The sequence below is a fragment of the Stegodyphus dumicola genome, chromosome 4 (assembly GCF_044657685.1).
Source record: "Stegodyphus dumicola isolate Sdum_Otavi_A_Nest chromosome 4, ASM4465768v1".
Lineage (NCBI taxonomy): Eukaryota > Metazoa > Arthropoda > Arachnida > Araneae > Eresidae > Stegodyphus > Stegodyphus dumicola.
Genome location: NC_140771.1, coordinates 69,103,659 through 69,127,606, shown reverse-complemented (window position 1 = coordinate 69,127,606; position 23,948 = coordinate 69,103,659). Strand labels below are relative to the sequence as shown.

The 23,948-nt window shown below is 33.6% G+C and overlaps 1 protein-coding gene across 4 annotated transcripts in view; it reads right to left on the bottom strand.

Moving 5' to 3' along the window:
- Positions 1-23,948, bottom strand: part of Liprin-gamma (liprin protein kazrin) — a 463,459-nt gene that overhangs the window by 17,403 nt on the left and 422,108 nt on the right. For all 4 annotated transcript variants that reach the window (XM_085815044.1, XM_085815043.1, XM_085815045.1 and 1 more), the window contains 4 exons: positions 20,516-20,628; positions 20,177-20,411; positions 15,383-15,651; positions 4,613-4,787 (listed from right to left, as the gene is read on the bottom strand). In XM_085815044.1, the coding sequence (XP_085671170.1) occupies positions 4,613-4,787; positions 15,383-15,651; positions 20,177-20,411; positions 20,516-20,628 (792 nt within the window). The remainder of the gene's footprint in view (positions 1-4,612; positions 4,788-15,382; positions 15,652-20,176; positions 20,412-20,515; positions 20,629-23,948) is intronic.

Below are 23,948 nucleotides of genomic sequence, written 5' to 3'. Positions count from 1 at the left end.
ATTAAAAATTTTCAGTCAGCCTACATAACTCATTTTGAATTTAATGAATAAATTAAAAATAATGTTTAATACAGTATGAAATGTTTTATTATATCAAATGTTTACATTAATACAAATAATTTAATACTTGCTTCCTGATTAAAAATTTCAAAACAGCATTCATGCAGTTTTGAAATATCTTATTCACTATTTCAGAAATTCTGCTTCTATTTATCCTTTGCAACCCGGAATTGAATGTGTATTAATACAAATCATTTAGTAGTACTTGCTTATGCAAATAATACACAAAAAAATTCTTCCATGTAAAAGATGTTTTTTATAGCAATGTTACCTGGAAATGAAAAAAGCAGAAAACTGCAATCGACCATCATACTATAATACTTTTATCCTTCATACGAATTAAAATCTACACTTTTGCAATATAAAAAATTGGAAGAAATTTAGACTTTGCTGGATTTCTTCAGGTACAACATTGGAAAGAGATCTTTTGCTATTGCACTATCAAATGTTTTTATGCATTGTATGCTCATGTCCATAAATTAAGGATAATGCAAAATCAGGCAAAGGAAGAGTTAGAAGCAAAACAAATTTGACTTATTTGTAAAGCTTATTTATTAAACAGAAGGTAAAGAGCAAAAAAAGATGCTATATGTTTGATATTATTAAAAAAATTAGCAATTTTTTCTCCCTGGAGCGAATTACAAAAAAAAAAAAAAAAAAAAAAAAAAACACCTATTTACATAAAACCAATATTACATGGTTGGTATGATTGTTAATACATTGTATGTCTCCCAGACGATGCAATACAGTTCGTACAACGCATAGGCATGCTGAGTATCAAATTATCGATCTGATCTTGGGGAATATAACATCACTCAAAAAGCAATGCTCTCCGAAGTTCCCGTAGACATGTAGGAAGAGGTTGACTGGCTGCAACTCGTCGGCCAAGCATGTCCCACACCTGCTCTACTGGATTCAAGTCCGGTGAGAATGCTGGCGAGTCCATACGGGTAATATCCTCCGATTGAAGGCATTCGCTTACGATGTTTGCACGGTGAGGACGGGCGTTGTCATCCATAAATACAAATTGTGTGCCCATGGCGCCCCGAAAGAAACGTACATGTTGTTCCAGAATGACGTCCCGATAGATTTGGCTAGTCATGATTCCAATTTGAACATGCAGGTCAGTTCTGGAACCCAGAATAATTCCACCCCAAACGAGCACTCCTGCACCACCGTAACGGTGTCGTTCAATGATGTTTTCTTGGTGGTAACGGGTACCCGGAGCTCTCCATATGAAAGTCCGGTGAGAATCAGACTGCAAATTAAACCTGGACTCGTCGGAAAACATCACACAAGCCCACTGTTGCGGTGTCCACAATGCATGCTCTCTACTCCAGGCTAACCGCAGGCGACAGTGAGTTGCAGTAAGTGGAACGCATCTGACAGGTTTACGAGCATATAGACAAATCTGCCCTAAGCGTCTGTACACGGTCTGCCTTGAAATTGTCGTACCAGTGGCTGAAGAAAGCTGACGAGACAGGTCTGAGGCTGTGCTCCGCCTGTTTCTTTTGGCAGTAACTACCAAACACCGGTCCTCATTCGGTGTTGAAACTCTGGGGCGACCTGTGCTGTAACGTCTACTCACATTACCATCATCTTGGAATCGTTGCCAAAGCCTGGAGATGACACTCTGGGCAATTCCAAGTTCGTCTGATACTTCCAGTTGGGTACGCCCACATTCCAGACGGCCGATAATTCTACCATGTAAAAAATCATCCAAATGTGTCCTTTGTGTCATAGCTATTCGGTTATTGGACTGAAATGCTTATAAAGCGGCTGCAAACAGTTTTACTTCTTTGCTTGTATTCCTTACATATCACTCTCTTACACTCTCGTCATTGTGACGTACCATCCGTGTCATCTGGTTACTTCCTGAAATTTGCATATGATTCTTGAAGATATGTGTTGTGATTTTACAGGTGATATATTTATTTTAGAGTTCGATTTCCACGTGACTCCGAATTATCCTTAATTTATGGACATGAGTGTAAAATAAGTAAATTATTTGAGAAATAATAGAAATATTCATCAAGGAATTGAATCTAGGTCTTGTTGTTGTTGTGACTAATCCTGCTTCTTTGATATTAGAGCAAGCAAACGAAATTCATAGTGGAAGATTGTTCCTTGTGTTGGAAAGAGCCTTGGGCAGCACACAGGTGACACTAAGACTTTTTTCTGTTCCGTTCTCAGATTTGAAGACAAGCACTCTGTCGGGTACGAAGGTTTCTCTCTTCCCCTACCACCAACTTTCGGAGAGGACTCTCGGCTCGCCACATATTTTGAGTAAACCCTGCCACACAGACTCTACACATTTACAAACATGCATGCCTTCTCCGGGATTCGAGCCCTTCGGTACGTCAGTCAGAGTCACAAACCACTATCTCGGGTGGTGTTTCTTTCCCCCCTTCTTAGCTCTATGGAACATTATGAACACCAACTGCTTCCTGGTTATTCGCTTATTAATTCTTCAATCCTTAATTATTAAACAATAACGAGTTTGATAATAATGTAGTATATGATCTGCCCTTTTAGTTAGTTATTTATTGTTTAGACAGTGGTACTAAAATTGTTTTTTTGTTTTAAGCATTTCATTTTCCTGCCATTTTATTGCACATTCAAATTTTAAAATAGAACTTTATTGGCGCCATCTAAGAAATAAATAAATAACTAAAAGCGGTAGATCGCAAACTACATCAATACCAAATATTTTTATTCAATTTCATTAATATGTATTAAGAACCAGTCAGGTTCTAAAGTTTACATAAAAGGGGGATTTTATTTTAAATGTACACTGTATAGTCAAATCCTAATTTAATGTCTACGAAATTAAATGATTTTTTTGGTTAACAAATTTTTAATCCAGTTTTAAAAAATTCTAAACTTTTCACCTAATAATAATTTTAAAGAATTTTTCTTGCAAAATGTAAGTCATTTTAGTAGTAGTAGTTTAATCACTTATAAAGTCTTATCCCATGCTAAAAAGAGTTATTCTCCCTTTAAATATCGGGAGGAGAAAGACACTTATAAAACTGCATCAATTATTGAGTCATTAGGTATTTGTCAAAGCAGTAAACAAGAAAAATCAATAAGGCCCTTGCCGAGATTCGAACTCCCACTTGCTTCCAATTCCACGAAGTTTTTACTGTCGACAAAATATTTAAAGAAATCACATAATTTCAACACATGCTTAATCTTGTTATACCAGTTTCATTTCGTTGAAACTTTTGGATGCAACTTACGAATATCAACTAAATTTTGATCTCGGTGACATTTATAAGTAAGAATTTCTTATTAAGAAAGAAATATTTGAAAGTTTTATTTTCGTCACTGCTAGAAAAATTGAGACATGAATGTAAAAGGGCACTTCTTTTGAATTTTTGCAGTTTGTTTTAGAATACAATCTCCAGAACAACGTTCCAGATATTGTAATACTAATGAGACCTTTCTTCTCAGTTGCTGAAAGTATTGCTAGTTGTGAAAAGGTTTTCCTAAATAAAAATCATTTAAGAAGTACTTAAGAACTACAGATGTATATTTTGCTGCATTAAGAAATCTTTCTCTACTTTCTATGTAGTAATAAAAGCAATCAAGTAAACCTCTACTATGTCACGTATGGTTTTGAGAGGTGAAAAAAAGCAAAATAATAATATTATTTGAAAATGTTAAAATTAAAGTTTTTCTTAAAAAATAATGTAGAGTTTGAATTTATTTCCCTTCGTTTTGACATTTTTTATAGTTATTTGTTTGTATATCAAGAATGACGGCAAATTCACTAACCGCTCAGCACTATCAGTAATTTATTTAAAAACAACTGGATTTTTAACTCAAAGTGCTGTAAAATACAGATACCATTTATTTGTTACATACTTTTTTATGTTTCACTTCATATTTATGCAGTTTACTTGATTACAGATCTAATTAAATACCTTGATGTAAGGAATTTGTTAAATTTGAATTTCTAGCATACAATTCCACCACTTCTCAAGATAATAGCTTTCATTTCTACTTGAAGATATTTTAAAAATCCAAATAATTTATTGACTTTACTTCTTATTTTTAATTCTTACTTATTTATCTTTTATAACAGCAGAATTTATAAATTTTATACTTATATTATTTAAATTTATTTATTAATTAAAACTACATAACCCCATATTCCTATATAAAAATGGTGGTATTACTCAAAGTGCTTACTACATTTAATAAGTACAAATTTATTAAATGTTGAAACAGTTGGTGGTAGTAGCTCTGAATCGCTAACACACAAGTATTAATGTATAAAAGAGAGGCTAATATAAAAATCAAAGCTGTTTGAATCCTAAAATGGAAGAAACAAGAATTTTTTAAATCTGTAATAACTCCGAGAGTGCTATGTAACAAATTATTTCCTAAAATATTTAAATATTATACTAGTATCATACAAATATATTTTTCTTTCAAGTGATACGATTAATTTATACAAGATGTATGTCAGAACTTATTAAAGAAGATGTAAACTTAAGTGAAAATTTACATATAAAGAATGATTACAAAATGAATTAAAACTTACTCTCCAACTGGATCTTCTGCGATCATATCGGTCAAGCGTTCGTCTGGCATAAGAAGGCATAATATTGCTGGTACCTCTGCCTTGAGAAACCAAAGATATAGAGCTACTGCCACTTGAAAGCCTTTTCTCTGATTTGGATTTCTTTGCAACAACGCTCTCCGATTCCAGAGATAATCTGCATACAAACAACAGAGGGTTTATTTATACAGAAGTAGGAGAAAATACATACATACTTCAAATCTCCAGTAAATTAAACTCATTTTATATACAATAAAGAAAGGAATAGAAAATATTAATTTTTTAATAAAAAATAATTCAATTTCTCATGAAAATGGTTTCGTGATATATTTAAAATCCATCTATGTACACAGCAAGTCAGTGGCCTCAAACTGACGGCCTCCAAAGCAATTTTAGGCGCCTGCAAAGAGTTAGTTATGGTTATTTCAGTTATGGTGTAGTAAAGATTTCAAGATTTTAGTTATTCGAAATTCGAGTTTACATTATTCTCATTTCCATTAAAAACGAACATGAATAACGCATCAGAAAATGTATAAGTGGAGCTAAATAATTTACAGTGTGATATAAATCTTATTCAGAGATTTGAAGATACAGATTTGATTACCTTTTATTCCTACTTGTCAAAACACACGTACACTCAGTTATGAATTTTTCCGCTAAAAATAATCGCTTTGTTTGGGAATACATTTATATGCGAACAGATTTTTATCACAACTGAAAATGAATGAGAAAAGCATCAGATTAACCGATCAGCAGATACAATCTGAGATTATTTCTAGTACTTTCTCATCAAGATTACAAGCTTTATCAAAATCGAACTCTATTTAGTGTCAAGCTATAGCAAGAAATAAAGAATTTATAATTATTTACATACAAAGATATGTATTTCATGAAGAAAAATGCTTTAAAAAAGAAAAAAGACTAGACCTGTTATGTTTCATTCTCAAGTTTTGTACCACCTGATAAATATTCTCTGAAGACTTACAAAATACATTGCAATTCGTTCATTTTTTAGTTTAAATGAAAATAAGTTATTAATTACCACAAATTAGAAATATCTGAAGATTTAATAGTTAGCTGTGAACATTGTTGCGTGCTTACGAGGTTACGGGTTCACAAGACATTGAATGCGCACAGAAACGATGATCGTTTTCCCAAAAGAAACATTTTACAGTTGTGGAACATTTCACAAAAATACTCGTACAGCTTCTTAGAGCACAATCAGTAGTTACCACAGTAGTATCAGTAGTTACAGAGCACAATCAGTAACGTCTACAAAAATTCTTGGAAAGAGAGCATTCTCTTGTTTATGTCTGCAGGCAATTTCATTGAATAATTGCTGTAATGTTAATCGGTTAGGCTTTAGGCTTTCCAGGCATGCAAATTCTGGCTGTCCATCGCAGTTTTAAACTTTTAAGAATGTTAAACACAACGCATTTCGCACGGAGATCTCTCAATACTACGAAGACTACTCTGCAGTGAAAAACAGAACTGATACTCTCTCCGGCCTTATACAGTTCTCCCCTCGGCCGCAGAGAAATCTCTAGTACCTTCCATTTCTCGAAATAACTGGAAGACATATACGGTTAAAATTACATGTAAGAGCCGGATACATTACAGTTGCATATAAGCATGAATTACAGTCACTCAGTTACAGCACCAATTACAGTTACACAGGAAGCGGATTAAAATGTCATGAAATGTTCGCCAGTTTGGCGACTTTTAGCTATTTCTCGCCAATTTAACGAGATAGCCTGAATGTTAAATAGACTTGCCTTTGTAATCTTATTTTTCTGACAGAGCTTCGCTTTTCTTGAAGCCGTACATGTTACATTACACAAAATTCGTAAGAATATATTTGAATTGCGAAATATAATCGACAAAAATGTTTTACAGGTAGCAAACTTTAGGTATCAGATTAGAAAATAAATATAAATTTGCACTGTTTTCCTTTGCGACATAGTTATTATTTATGTATGTTTAATAAATACTTAGCAAACTAAATTTAAAATTCGTTTCAAATATTTTTTGTTTTGCCAATAAAATTTTTCATTTTGTTAAAAAAAGTCTGGCCCTTCAGCTGTTTTTAGATCCTGCATTCGGCCCGCATGCAGTTCAAGTTTGAGACCATTGCAATAAATCACATTTTGTAGCCAGAACTTTCATAGCAATAACACAAATTCGTATCTTAACGCTTCTGGTGTATAAGTCTTTAAAGGCTGCCTATAAATCCAATTTATATTTCAGATGCATTTTCTAAATAAAGATTGAGATTCTTGGTATCTATAATAGGAATTATTTAATCTGTGGCTATCTTCTAGATATAGTAAAACCACATGTTTACGTGAAAACCTGCACAAAAAGTATCTAAATATACCTAATCTCTTTTAAAGATAAATATGCCTAATCTGTTTTAAAGAAACGTAATTACAAATTTTATATTCTATATGTTGAAATATCAAAATACTTTTTTAATTTAATGAGTTTTATTAAAAAAGAATGAGGAAGAGTGTTCCTCTCTTCCATGCAAATATCCTAGTCATTATACTTAGATGCATCCTACATATCATTATATTTAGATGCAAGAACTTGCTTCAGATGATTAAATAAGAACATGTATACATATATATATATGTGATAATTTAGTTGTGGACGAGAAAAGGCACCAGTTAATCTCTAAATTAAATTTAGAGTCCAGTTTGAAAATCTCTAAAATATGAGTTTTTAAAGTCCTTGAAACGTTTTTCCGAAATAGTATAAAAATGTTCTAAATTTGGAGTATGAACTCTTTTATGAAATAATTGAAAACGTGCACAGTTCTTGATATTTCAAAATATGTAAGATACAAAATATAAAAGCAAATTACTAAGAAATTACTACTTAATTGGGAATAGCCCTTTTAATTTCTGATTTTATTTGCCTACGTCCCCTACTTCAAAGAATATGTACTATGTCACTTTTCATTTTACCAGTTTTGATTTTTGATTTTACAGGTACTTTACACACTGGAGTTAGCGGCAGCGGTTCATATCCTGTCGACTTTAATTATATGTGACGCATTTAGTTGTGGACGAGAAAAGACACCAATTAACTTTGAAATCATGGACACCGTGCCGATAGATGTGGCAGACATGCAGATTCCGTCGTAACTAGATGGAATTTTCGAAAAACGACAAATAACTGAATAATCACAACATAGCTTTACTTCTTGATGACTAATTTATTAAGAATACCTTTTTGATTGGCAAACTATGAGTGCTATGAACGCAACATAATTTTATGTACGCAAATCACTTGTTAACAAAATATGAAAGCCACTGTTAATAATACACAACAAATAAAATTAGAAATTGAAAGAGCTATCATGAATTAAGTTAGTAATTTTATTTCATATTGTTAAGAATATTGTACATAGATAGAAGATTTTAGTACAATTACATGTGAAATTGTATTTCTCTGCGTAATGTAACATTTAAAAAAAAAAAAAAAAAAAAAAAAAACTAAGAGAGACAAGCTATGCCGGAAAAGTAAGAATACAGGGGCAACTCCATTTAACATTGAGTAAATGGGTATTTCTTTAATTTGGCGACATATCGTCAAGGTGGCAACAGTTTTGGCGACTAATTTTTCTCGCCAAACTTGGTGACCATTTGGCTGCATTTTAGTTCGGTCCCTGTATTACCGTAGTGTTGTTATTATCTTGTCCATATTACATGGAACAATGGTTGCCAGAACCTACTCCGAAGACAGGTTCGGCTTGTATTTTCCACCCCCAATTTTGAGGGAAAGCACCCCGGGGGAATTCGAGGGTCTAACACCCCTCTCCTCTTCTACCAATCCACACGAAAGGACTTTCGGCTCGCCGTATATTTAGAGTGCCGCCATGCCGCACCCATTTACAAACATCCATGTCTTACCCGGGATTCGAACTCGGGCCCTTCGATATGGTAGTATGCCCGTCTAACCACTATACCGTCTGGGTGACTGTATTACTGTAATAGATATTGTAACTGAATAAATGTAATTGATCACTAGCTGTAAATTTCGACCTTCATATTGCCTTCCAGTAATTTCGAGAAGCAGAAAGTACTAGAAATATCTCGGCAGCTGGGTGAAAACTATTTAAGGCTGGAGAGAGCACCTGCTCTCAGTTGTTGTTGTTGCGAGTTGTTAGTTCAGCGCAGGTTCGGAGTCATGATATATCTCCGGGTAGCTTTCCCTTTATGCTCTTTCACCTGTACGAGTATTTCTGTAGAAAATTCCAAAACTCTGAAACGTTTCTTTTGACAAAGTAATTTTTAATTAACTTATTATCAGCCCCGAGTGCGTTCAATCTATTACGAACCCGTAATAGATTGAATGAACGTAATAATATTTTGTTTTTTATGTATATTATTATATTACAACATAAATACAAGATAAAGTATCTCACAAACATGATACGTGATATACTGAAATCTTAGCAGTAAGAATTCACAAGATCTATTAATTTCTCCCTCAAATATTTTAAATTATGCATGATACTGATTTCTATGAATAATAATATATGCGAATTTCTAAGTTGCAAAATTTCACAGAAGCAACTTTTCATTTTGCTTTTTCTCAAATAAAAATTTAGATTACTTTAAAATTGTATTGATATTAAAAACATATTATTTTCCTGCGTTCATGTACTCTCAAACATATAAGAATTTCATGAGTATTCCATTGCGATACTGCAGTATTAATCTGGGGATTTACTGCCTCAGCAGTACTTCCCAGAACAGTTTACAAAGTTCCTTAGGAGCCTGAGAATGAATGGTACATGAAATGTGTTCCTTGTAGGAGGTCGTGGATGGTGAAGGAAAGAGAAGAGATGCTTTGCCTCTGTAGCAGCAAGAGTCGTCACGCAGCTGGTGTCATCTACAGCATTAAGAGCAGAAAAGCTTTCGAATATCACATTTTAAAATAGAAACAGCAATTAATTAACCTACACTAGCGTCTACAATAGAAATTCTCCGAAACAGAGCATTCATTTATTTACATTTGCAGGCAGTTTCACTAGATAATTGCTGTAGTGTTCATCGGTTAGACTTTCCTGTCACGCAAATTCTGCTTTCCATCGCAATTTCGATGTCATCAGTTGCCAAAGTGGCAAAGCGTTGCAACTGAATACGATTTAGCAAATGATAGTAAGAACGCATCTTGCTAGCCAAAATTTGCAAATTGCCACAGCATTACAGCTGGATTCGCCACTACACCGCATGCACCGCAAGAAGTGCTCAAAGGATAAAAGCACTTTTCCTATCTCTTCTTAACCAATGCTTTCAGAACGGAGACACCAATATAGTATATCTCTTCGTAACCAACACTTGCGCAAGAAAGACGTAGACCACGAACGCTTACAGAATGGTAACATATATTTCTAGTTCTTTGTTATTAACGCTTGCCGACCTCATGCACAAATCCGTGTCTCACTGTAACCAATGCTCTCAGAACACTGGTATAGAGGTATAAATTTATGTTCTTTTGTAACCAACGGTAGCGAATCAAAGATTCGAACCTGCATCTCCGTAACCAACGCTTACAGAATGGTAAAATAAATTTGTAAACTAACGCTTACAGATCTCAGAGGCAAATTCGTATCTCGTTGTAAGCATAATAGAAGCATAAATCCATATCTCTTTGGAACCAACGCTTTCAGAAAGAACACAAAAAATGAGTCTCTGTAACCAATGCTTGCAGATCAGAAACAAAAGTTTTATTACATCCGGCGGATCATAGTAGTTGATTGTCATTTCTGAGCAGTTAAATTTGTCCGAATTCTCTTATGGGGAATTTTAAAATCATTTTAATTAAACAGTGCTTGCACTTTATATATTTCTTTGACACTAGAATAATCACAATGGCTGACATGAGGAAATATTGTAGTAAATTATTGGAGAAACGAAATATACAATAATGAAAAATTAAAAATTTCTTTTTTTTACACATAACCGCAGAACATAACCGGTTACTTTCGTCACCAAGTAGTGTATTTTAACTCAGAAATACAGATTAAAATATATGACAAGCGTTAATGAACTTCAGCATGAATGCGGTTTTAAGCGACCACAGATCCTAGTATAACATGCGCAAAAACTTCAATAAATATCTTACTAAAAATGTACTTCTTATCTTCAGAAATACAGTCATAAATTTCTATTTAAAGGATAAAACTAAATTTCCTAACTCTTTTCTTCTCTTTTAAATTTTCTACTTACTTCCTTATTGCTATCATGAATACTGCATTATAAAATGTGTTGCTTACAGTACAGGAAATAGTATATTTTAAAGACTGTGTCTATTTACGTTACTTCATGGCGACAATATTTAAGAAAATATCAACATTTTCTTTGGCAATAATTGCCGATTTTATGCTCTCCATTTATTCTATTATTTCATGTTCGTTTATAAATTAATATATATATATATATATATATAGTGAACAGAAAAATATACCAACATTTCTAAAACTTTCAAAAAATGCAGACCAGTTTCTTATAAATAATTTTTAGTCCATTCATACACATTCACGCATACACAGCAACACCTGTATCGAATTTAATCAGAATAAATTCATCATTCTGAGTGACAAGGAAGTAATTATGATATATTCAATTAAAATAAAATTAAGGTTTTAATCATCAATCTCTGCCAACTGCAGGGATGGAAATGCATATATATCATTAAAAAGAAGCCATTTTGCCTCCTTTCCCTCCTGTATATGCCCATTTCCATCCAGGAAAAATACTTCTGTTTAATTTACCATTCAGCACTACCCTACCAGCCGCTTTATTGTTTTTGTATGACAGCCACTTTCGGAGCCTACCAAATTATATTTCAGATTATAAATAATACTTTTTCTTCTGCGATGTTTTCTTCTAACATCTAATCAAGTCATCAGCTGCCGAGCGGTTAAATCGCTGAACACTTGTAGTTCGCTCTCGAGTTGGAATCCTATTGAACGGTCTGGCTATATGGGCGTTTTCGAAGTTTTCTCCAGGTTTAGTTTAGTTGATTATGGCAAAGCACACTAGGGCTATCTGCTTAAGAGGAGGGATGCCTCCGTGGAGGACACTCTAAAGGAACTTTCTCGTACAAACACCTTAGATATGGTGAAAACCATGAAAACGCCCATGTAGTCAGCTCGTTCGCCTGGAATCGAAGCCAGGACTGAACTACCAGTATTGAGCGATTTTGCCGCTCGGCCACGGGTGGGCTCGAATTTCCCCAAGTATAACGTACATACAAACCGGTTTCCCTTAGAAAGTCATCACGAAGGCATCCCTGCCCTTAAACAGATAGCCCTCGAGTGTTTTGCCATAATTAAATAAATCAAACCATCCAATAAAGTTTTCGCCATTCGGTTTGGAACAGAGACTAAAAAAACATTTATTTGATCCTCTGCACACTCCGATGAAAACCCACTGTGGAACATGCCTAAGTTATTCTTTCTTCAAGCAGAAAGGCTTTCGTCTATTTCAATAATCTTATCACATCCGCTGATTTTCAATTCAGGCGAGAAATTTAAGTTGTGGCACATACCTGACGCATATAACTATTCCAGTCTACAATTGCATCGAAATTTATCTTCAGTCGTAGTTCACGAAATTAAAGAGATGTCATCTCCTGACATTAAAACTAGATTGTAAAAACATTAAGATTTTTGGAAACAAGCAAGATGAAAAATTAGCAACCGCCTTCGCAGGGAATCGAACCACGAACCTCTGGAATACGGGCCCAGCATGCAGAACCACTACACCACGAAGGCACGCTAAGAAGGCGGGAGAAATACCTTATAAGATTTATTAACCTTATTTATTAACCTTACGGCTACACGGAAGGTGATTATCGATATTCCGAACCAATTCTGACGTCTTAATCATTTCTTCTCATAACAGATTCTTTCCTACACTGCCATTTCGCTGATGAGTTATCGATAAAACACAATTTCATCTCATGGTTCTTGGAGCATATTTTTCTATAATGAATAAAAGCCTTTTCTTTGAAAAAATTCTATTGCAAATTTTTGGTTCCCAGGTAATTCCTAAACAGTTAGATACATAGCGTTATTAAAAAACTTAAATCTAAAACAGTATTTCAATTACGGCTTAAAAATCTACAACGAAAAGAATCGTCTGTTCTAAATTTATGCCCAGATTATTATTATTATTATCATTTACGTGTTCCTCCTCAAGGCACTACAAAGAAGGGAGGGATCCCTATTAACACCTTACATATGGGGAAAACCACGAAAACGCCCATGCAGCCCCCTCGTTTGTGGGATTCAAAACCTCGGGCCGAACTACCAATGTTCAGGAACTTTACCGCTCCGCGCTGGTGGGCCTTATGCGCAGACTGCTATTTAAATGGGCACGTTTGCTATATTTGGTGCCTTTGAGCATATATTTTTGGCTGTAGTTTCGTGAGGTTCTCTAATACAGAAAAATTAAATATGTTACGTTTCGCCAAATGCAAAAGATAAATGTAGGAGAAAAATGTGATAAAGTGGAGGCTAAAAATATTCGGGTACAGGCAACACATTTATTCAAAATCTTCTGCTATTTTATTAAATTAAAAGACTATATTACGAGTTCCAGAGTGGCATCACATTTCTTTAAAATCGCTGCGTTTTCTGATTACACCTGCAACATAGATATGTTTTATTTGTTCATTATGGAAAAGCATTCGAAGGCTATGCCTAAGGGAAAGGAAGCCTTGTTAGAGGATGAAACAAGTTCGCATCCAAGTTACATAAGCCATGGTAACCACGAAAATGCCCACGCATCCATCCTTTTGTCTGAAATCAAACGCAGGTCGAATAACCAATGCTCTACGACTTTACAGCTCGGACAGTGGTGGGCTAATACATATGATATTCTTTCGCCGAGCAGCAACAAACTGCCTTTGAATCGCTGAGTCTGTTAATCAAAAATTCATTAAATCCGTACAAAATTTGAAATAAATAAAAAAATTTGAAATTCCGAATTCTGGCTTCGAGGTGAAAATGTTCGGTAGAGGACTACGTCTGTGCAAAATTCAAAAGTTCTAAATGCCGCCGTTTCTTCTCAATGCGAAAAACATACATATAGATTTTTCATTATTTAAAAAAGAGAGATATATTAATTAAACATCAAATAAGTCTATTCAAATATACATTTACTTTAGTCCAAAGAATTAAAGTAAATAACTCTTTTTTTTTTTTTTTTTTTTTTTTTTTTTTTATGATCATCAACGTATATTCACTTAACCCATGGAAGTACGGTACGTGTGCGGTAGGAAAGTTGCCGAAACAAAATTAAAATAGAATTTTTAATAATTCTTATGATGACCTTTCATCGAAGTACCTTTCTCGCTTCTACGTTGCAATTGTTGCAAGATTTCTTTCAAACTTTTCTAGCTCCTAAGTCCTAGAATAATTTAAAATGCATATTTGATATGTTGTTGCTTAAATGATATTTTTTATTTAAATACTGTTTCGATTACCTGCATTTCATATTTTCTTTCATCCATCAATCCAAAGAGCATGTTGCACTTGTTGTCATTAGATGTTTCCAATAGCATTGCTTGTATAGACAACGTTTGGAGCAACCTTATTTGTACATACTAATAAAAACTAGATATTTCCCATAGCACTGCATTTACCAAGCTTGAAATTGGAGATGCCTGATAATCTGTGAACTACATGAGTCCATTAAAATTATGTGCAAAATTTTAGATCACTACAGTAACTGGCGTTTGCATGAATAATTAAGTAATAAACAACCAGAAAATTTCCATTAGAATCCACTTACCATTAGTATTTTTGGTATCTACTATAGTACGCAAATTAATTGAGACAAGGGGACTTTTTTCAGAAAATGTTGGTTGCCAGCTGGCGCTAGAAGGTCCTTCAGAACAGTTTTATCTGCCTTGATATCTGCTTGTGATTACTTTGAATTGATTTAGATAGTAAATTAGGATTATTTCACCATTTTTAAGCTAATTTCTGTGAGAAGAGGGAAGTTACTTTTGCATACTTTTAAAGTATCCTTTGCATTCGTTCATTTTAGTGTACTAAAAATGGATAAGACATGTTATCGCACTTAATAATCATATTTCCAGACTTTAATAAACATTACTGTTGCGGTTGGAGTTGGAAAATCGAGTGTCTCGAGTCCGAATTCTGGAGGTGACCCTATGAAACTGGGTCATTTTCTCCAAAACAAGGGCAAATATGGAAGGAAAAAAAAAAATTTAATATATTGATTCCTATTCCAAAACTGCATTATTAATCCAAGGAAAAGTAGAAAGAGTTTTAAAAAAGAAATCTATTACCTACTAATATTGATATTAATCCTTCAGACGCGCAGCGTAGACTTATCACTAGTGGTCGGATGGCGAGAAAGCCTATTAAAACACAACTTTTGAGAAGTCAAACGAAGCAAAGTAATTATTGTGGACCAAAAAATACAAATCTTGAACCACAAATGACTGGAAAAAAGCTTTTTTTCAACCATGAGACTCATTTAAAAAGTACATGCACAACACTATAATCCTTAAGAGCAATATGGAGGTTTAAGAGTATCATAGAGGTCATTTGTACTAAAGGAGGATATATTTCCTATTAATTTTATTATTACCCCTGTATATGAAGGTATGTACATAAATTATAAAAAAACTCGCTTTGTCCCAGTTAATTTGCACATTATGTTATCAGTATCGAGTGAAAAAAGCATCTGCAATACTTACCTTGCAGGCTGTATGAGATTTTGCCATTCAGTCGTCAAGTGTCTTCTGATAATATTTTTAGAAGTTGGTATTCCAAGTGCAGTGGCAATGGTGTCTGCTGTGAATGTGGGTTCCAAGACAGCTAGTGCACCGTGAACTCCCGTATTTCTCAAGTTATCGGCGTATTCTCCAAGGTCTATACTTATGGCCCATTTGATTAATCTTTGGTTCGTCCAGACTAAAGGATCCACATCCATATTTTCGCTGTTCATTCTTCTTTGATTTAAAATCTGCGGAAAAAAAATGACACATTCAGTTAGTTAATTAAAGCATCAAAATGTTCGGTATTTTTGACCCACACTGATCACGAGAAACTTTAATCAGATAGCACATAAATGTCAATTCACACAATAGACATTAAAAATAATGATACTGTAAAAGCAGGGTTTCTTAAACTGTGGGTCGAGACCCCCTCTGCAGCAGAGTGACACCAAAAATTTTAGCAGTTTTGACATTTCTTTAGCTTATTATAATAATTTTACAATTACCAAATATTTTTACACAATGTATCTGAAAATAGATAAAGATAAGACAATACAGACAAAGCAAAAACGAACACGTTTCGAAGCATTTTTTTAATAATGTAAACGTCATTGCCGTAGCCGTGGAGGTAAGATCTTCCTACCTCCATGGGCGTAGCGAGGGGGGGAGGCAGGGGTGTATGATGCCACGGGCGCCGCTCGCAGAGGGGCGCCAAATAGTCTTCAAACCATGGAGGTAGGAAGTAAGACCTTTCTTACCTCCATGCTCCAAACAAGATTTTCATCATATCACTGTGGTTTTTTCGGGAGATGGGGGGGGGGCACCAAAAAGGTATTTTGCCCCGGGCGCCAATTATGCTCGCTACTCCACTGATAGACGTTCATTTTCCTTGTTTTGCACGTGACGTTGTCATTTCGTCTGTTACTATTTAAAATTTTCACATTGCTCTACGTCTTAAAATTAGAAATTAAAGTTAATGACCAAAAACTGCAAGTGAAAAAAGTACAAGTGAAAAAACTGACAGTTTCACACTACGCGTGTGTTGGACTTGCGCAATACTTATGGGGCTCTCACAAAATTTTTGTAAATGTTACGGGGTTCTGGGGGTCTCGAAGAAATCTCAGTGATAAAAAGGGGTCGCGACTGAAAAAAGTTTAAGAAACACTACTCTAAATAATATATATATATTATTTTATTTTACGAAAAAAATATGCGCAAAAAGTATCGACACCCTTTCTTATTTTTTTTTTTAACATAAACCCCGCCGTGTTCAATACAGGTGGGTCAATGTTTCCAAAATTTGCAAGAAAAGATCTCTGATTACATGCGTATTCACGAATGCACAATCTTTTTACTTCATAACTCGTAATACAGAAGGTGTTTACACATTTTTAGAACGATTTCGGGAGGGGGAGTTAATTAATGTTTTAAATGGCGAAAAGTATTTGGCTAATTGTTCGATCTGATAGCCTTTTTTCTGGACTATAGTATAAGTCTGTACAGCGATTTCCATCATAAGTCGGCATAGTGATTTCCATCATAGAAGGGTTTTTCGTAAAGCGTGTTTCCGGGGGTGTTGACTTCCATTTCTTTTCCACTACTTCACAGAGTTCATCAATCTTAGTGGGTTTGCATTTAGCTACTTTCAACAGATCAAAGACAAAAGAGTCTACAACTAGGGAACTTCGCAGGAATACCTTGAAATGGTATATAGGCAATACTTGTAACAATCTTTATCTTTCCAAAAGATGCAGTGGAGCTTTGCGAAGTATGACTTGCTGTTATGTATTGATGAAATTTCACACTCTGAAAGTCATTGGAATAAAGAAATGGAATTTTTTTCTCTAAATATCGGACATAAAATGTTCTCTTGATATTACGTTGAGTTGATTTTAACATTTGTTTCTACTCTTCTTATTTTTTATTTCTCGTTCTAAGAGAATCCTAAAACAGTCATAAATCCTTAACTGAAACTTCTTTGCATTGATTGACGGAACCAGGTTTGTAAAATTTTTTCCTCTTCGTTTTCGATAATAAATAGACCTTTCTTTGCTGCCGTCATTTAGGTAAACCAACGTTTCATCGACATCACAATGCATTTCCATTTATCTCCTCTTAAACAGTTTTCGTACAAGGTTCTACAAATTGTTCTGTATTGAGCCACATGCCTCGGCAAAAGCTGGTTAACATTGCGTTGTTTAGCTTATTTTAGACTTAAATCTTGGTATATTATTTTATTTATTATTACTACAGACGTATTTAAAGACTTTGTAATTGATTTTTGCATCGGTGGACTGTCTATTGTTACCAATGATTTATCTTTAGAACCATTAGAAATAGTACGTACTTTTTTCGGATATGGTTTGAAGTCTTCTTTTCATGTAAACGTAATAATGACTTCCTTTTCCGATTAATAATGTTGCTTATTTTGCGCTTCGAAATTTTAATGCCAAGCAGTTCACAACGTTTTTAAATAATGAATGGTATAGAAATATTTCTCTTCGAAAATTGCAAAAACATATTCTTCAATCCCCAACTGTTTATACGCGGCATTTTTAAAGAAGAATAAATTTAAAATAGCAGATGATATTTCTCTTTCCAAATAAGCTACTGCGAGAAATTTTTATTTCAAAACATTTGTTCTTTCTTTAAATTCTTTATCAAAATAATTCTAAAAATATGTAAACACCACCCTCTTTGAAAAGACAGTAACCATAAAGACGCTCCACAATTAGAATGTCGGCACCTTTAGGCAAATAATTTTCAAATAAAAAAAAGGCAGCAGGTTTCATAAAAGCGTGGACATCTTTAATTGGAACCCCACTATCCAAGAAATTCCCCCCCCATGCTATTTTGACTAAAAATGCAAATAAAAATTCTGCTTGCATAATAGGGAGGAGTTATAAAGACAAAAAGTACCAGCACGTTTACGAAAGTTGCTTGTATTCGAGCGGCATCTTTTTGCGCTGAGGTACACAAGGTTTGTGTCTTTACGAAAAGTAGCCGGTTTGCTAAAAGTTCAGCACATAATATGACGGAGCAAAGTTACGATGGCGTTCCGCTATTTTCTCACTTCTGAAAAATCAGATAAAAGTTCGTTCCCTCCTCTTGTGTTTGGACTGTCATCTTTATATTTTATGGCGTCATATTTCCCATAAGGTTTATCAGACCTACACATTGCAATAGGTCAGACTAGAAAGTATAACAGAGCTATAAAAAGCCGTCTAGTAAATGACTTTAAAGACTGACATTTTAAGTTTTATTCTTATTCGCCAAATTGTCATTTACTTTTACAAGGTCTTCATCAAGGCACAAAAAATTATTTATGTCGAAATCTTTATTTTTCTAAGTTTACAAATAAGATAATCAAGAACACATGTTGAATTTTTACCTTGATAAAATTTTACGTCAGTTTACTATCATTCATGTCATATATTTTATAAATCTGCTTAAATCTAAATATCTGCTTCATGGTAAAAGTTTATCGGCTAAATATGATTAACTTATAGCCTTTTATACAAATGATAGCACTCTTAAGAAGAAACCAGTTTCGGCGCCATGTATGAACTAGAGGTTACTTCAAAATACAGGTTACAGTCTGCATTTTTACAACGATAAAAATTAGATAATCAAACCAACATACCCAAGATAGCGGAATCTTTCCTGCAAATCTGATTTGAGACGAGATTAGGGCTTAGATTTTTCACAAACGAAGATCAAAATCTTATTTGCAGGATTACACAATAAAAGCTTGGAAGATCCGCATTAATCCCTAGCTTGAAAACAGTAATTTAGGCCTTTTCTTCACTGATCTCTTAAGAGATAAAATCAGTAATATAACTCCGCAATCTGGTTAGAGATAAACTTCTCCAAACGTGCTTATGCTAGTACTAATTTTAAAGGTTATATTTCCAAACATTTATTCATAACTTATACATTCGTGAGATTTTTCTCATGTTAATCTTAATCCCGCGATGCTTCTGCACATGGGCGAAGAAACTCAAACCATTTTCAAAAAAGGGTTGGCAAGATTTTGCTCTCCTGCCTTTTGTTTTCTAAATACTCAATAACATATAAGCAATCAAAGATAGAGGGAAGAAAAAGGCGGAATATTTTCAGTAAATGGCAAAGAAAGAATGTCAAGTGTTTAGATGGGAAAGGAAATATTAGAAATATTCTAATATTCCCCTAAAGTGAGAATCGGACTTTTCTGGCATGCTTCCAACAAGAGTTCGACAATCAATGGATACTTATACGACGATTCATAGAATTCTAAAGTAATTGATCTTTCGCAAGAAAACTGCCTAAATTTCGGTGACACAATCTACAGTCTTAAATTTACTCTTTAAAATTTTAATCTCATTTCATTCAGAGTTAAGATATACCTGATGCTTTGATGCAAAAATATCAAAAAGTAAGAAAAACGGCTATCGATGTACCTACAATAAATGTAATTTAACATACATATATAGTGCTTTTAGTCGCACTTACATTCCATCAGTAGTCGCACTTACATTCCATCAGTAGGTTAAAGATCCATTCGACTTACGGAAATTTTGAGTTTCAGGTTACCATTTACTATGACATGACACTAGAGTCAAAATATACATATTAACTTTTCTTTTCAATTTATATACTTATAAAGCAAATCAACACTGAACATTCCAGATATTCATAATGCTAATTTTTCAGAATCTCAAATAAAATATTTTCTATAACTTAAAACACACTAGAAAAGAATCCAGTCTGGGTTGAAGTTATTACAATACTAACTTGTCTATCAAAGCTCAGCATTCGCAGCAACTGAATGGCATGCATAATGCTCAACTGATGAAATTTCCTAGTAATGCCAAAATGCTTCTCCAGATCTTTCTTAGTTAGAGTATCCAATACCCGACCATCGACTAGGTGTTCAGAAAAACTTGGCAAGTAGCAAGTCAGGGCAATGCTTGGCAGCCATTCTTCAATTACCCAGGAGTGCGTCATCAAGCATATTTTTGGATATCGGCTGGAAAATTTAAGGTCCATTACAATAAGATGTCCTAATATCATTTACATTTAATTTTCTTTAAAAAGAAAAGCATGAAATTCATATAAAGAAAACTGATTTACCATAAAGAAGGTTGCTTATGTTCTTCAATAGCTAATCTTAATTTCCTTCTATGCATTGGATTTGTAATACCAAGGCCTTCCTCTAATTCAGAATCTGACAACTCTAGTAGCACCTAAAAATACATAACAAAATAATCAATTTCGTAACATTATCCTCAGAAACTGTAAGTAAATTACAGCAAAGAAAGCATTTCTTTCTGTAATTATTTAACAGTTTTAAAGAATGATTCTTGGAGGCATTTCTACAGAGTTCTGATTAGATTAATTTTCAGAATAAGATGTTTATCAACAAGATAGGATGTTTTTTGATAACAGTCAACCGACATCAGCAGAAAAATTTACTTTAACGTGCACATGGCTGCAACTGACTTAACTAGCTGTTTAATAAGTATAGCATAAATAAACGACTTTTCAAACTGTTATGTGCCTCTAGCATATTTTTTTACACATTAGAGCCTTACAATAAACAAAAATATATTTAAACCAAGCAATAAATAGTTATTAATACTTACTTTTACTTAAATTTTTATATTCGAGCTCATATAAAATTCTAATATTTATCTTACTAAAATTCCTTAGAGGTCTCCCAGAAGCTCATATTAAATACTTATTTATAATTTTCAGAAATTTCTATAGTACAAAATTTGTTACAAAATGATATAAAACTTTAAGAAAATTTATTTTTCTACAGAATAAAATAGAGCACAATTAAAAAACTGTTTGAAACAAGACATAGCTCGGCCTACAGGTACTGAAATATGTTCTTTAATTTCAAACAATTACATGCTACCTTTGACTGAATATATGCATAAGGAGTTTAGCAATCTCACCCTATTAAAAAACTCATTAATGTAAAAAGTATGTGGGTTACTATGAACCATGTTATGTTCCCAAAATCCAAATTCATACTCGTTTAAAGAGCATAATGTCGATGTATAATCATGTCCCATAGATTCGTTAAATGAAAGAAGTTTTGAGATGAAACCGTCAAGGTATCATCAGAACAGTTTAAAAGGATGGCTATTGATGTACGCCGTGCTGTAGCCATCATACGTTTTTTGCCGAAGCATTCCATTTGGTATACCCTAAACTTAGATAGAATATTGCAATGGCTTGATGCCCTTCAAGAATAGATCGTTAAACTTGACATGCACTAAAGATTAAGGACTTTGTACTAGGTAGCATCCGAAACATGACTCCACAATGACGAACTATGACGTTTAGAAATGATAAAAAAATCAGTTCGATTGCTATGTGAAACTGTAAGGTATTTTCTGTCCCTTTACCGCGTACCTTCATGGTGTAATTGATGAGCACGTCCGGCTAGCAATCAGAATGTCCGGAGTTCGAATCCTGGAGAAGCCATTGTATATTTTTCATATCTCCTTCCTACTTTGATGGAAAGTGTAATGACTCTGCAAAACTCGCATTCGTTGATCAACTTTGAGATTCATTGAGCACCAAATTATGTTACTTTTCATGCTGGACAGCACTATGGCAATTACACCACAAGCATATACGACAATAGTTCGAGATGAGGCCATATTTTGTACAGATCGTCTTGTCTACAAACCTAGCATACTCAATCTACGATGAATTTCATCAATACTGGAACATCCAAATATACCTTTTTACGTCTTGTCTAGAAACCTAGCTTAGTGAATCTACGATGAATTCCATCAATACTGGAACATCCAAATATACCTTTTTACGTCTTGTCTACAAACCTAGCTTAGTCAATCTACGATGAATTTCATCAATACTGGAACATCCAAATATACCATTTTACGCACCACGAATGTCGCCAAATGAGAAGCATACGGCTGTTGCAAAGATATGACATGGGAAATATTCTTCTATGTTATGTCTTGTGATGTTTGTCTAGTCCTCCTTAGCCACTAGGACTATTCACATATCATTCTTTCCACCACCATTTTCAAACAAGGTTAGTGCATACTATTTAGTTTCTGTTTAGTTTCTGTAACAATAATATACAAACATGTAGTTCCGTAATTAAACCTGGAATCATTTCAATGAAACTCTCCTCGAGAGAATCTAATAGAGAATTTTACTTGAGCTTTATCCTTACATAAACACAGCACAAGCAGTTCCTTTTCTTCGTCTTTAAAAACTGACTAATGCTTCTCCTTACATCACAACTTCAAATGATTTAATTGAACAGAAATTTCAAAAATACGCAGAATTTTGTTTTAGATATCTGAAATTTGTATAGAGATGTAATAAAATATAAGTGTTGTTACCTTTCCTAGCAGCATATATTTAACTATGTATGCGATGAAGACCGCTTAGAGTATTCAATTAGACTTTTAATTAATATTTAAAAGATGCTGAGTAAACTTTTATTAATCCCCTCTTGGCGACTTTGTCCCTATTAAATTGTATGCAATCCACAGTCAAGACTTCAGCAGGCTCCTTTGCATATTCCCTTCTAGTTTACTGAAATCGCACGTATAGATATATCAGTGCCCTACAGAAAAATATTACAATACAATTTTAATTGTTTCCTTTTACATATTAGAAAACTAACATTTTATTTAATAGGTTTTAGCCAAAATTTCACAGTTATATATATGTCCAAATAAATGTTATTTCTGATGTATAAGAAATTGGCAAGTTTCAAAAATTGGTATTCAGATGTATTCCAAAGTGGAAGTTCATAATATTACACTGTAAACAGTGAATCGAACATAGAAAGACTCAGAATTTAAAACCTTGCATTCGAGAGCATTTTTTGAATCTAGGTATGTTGCAGTAAAACATACTTTTTTTCAGAACTATTTAGAACAGAACTGAAGGAAAAGTTCGCACAAAACTTTAAAAATTCCCATTATCTTTAAAATAATTCTGAGCATGCTCACAGATGCTGCTCTTGAGAGTGGTCGAGAAAGTACGTGATGTGTTTCCAATACGTGACAGTTTTGTTTAATAATAAAACTAAGTAATACTTCAAAAACAAATTTTAAGTAGTTACGGAACAATTACGATATACTTTATCAGATAAAAGACTTTTAAGATATCAGATAAAACACTTTTAAGATTTTACAAATAAATTTAATTAAGCACAAAGCTCATTGCATATTATTCAAAACCATCAAATCTGGAAATTAACAAAGAAGTAGAGTAGATACTATTTCTCGTGTCTTAAAATAGTTCATTAAATTCAAAACTAATAAAGAGGTTACATAATTTTACTATTAATTTTTAAATTCGGAAAGCAGCACAAAAATTGAGAAGGTATTTCTCATTTCTTAAAACATTTCATTAAATTAAATAATAATGAAAAGCTTATATAAAATTTTATGATTAATTGCAAATATTAACCTAGTTTTCGAAGACTAGCTTCCATAAGTTAAAATCTCATTGCGAATCTCACAGACAAAAGGATAAATGCAAAGTTAGTATGTAAATACAT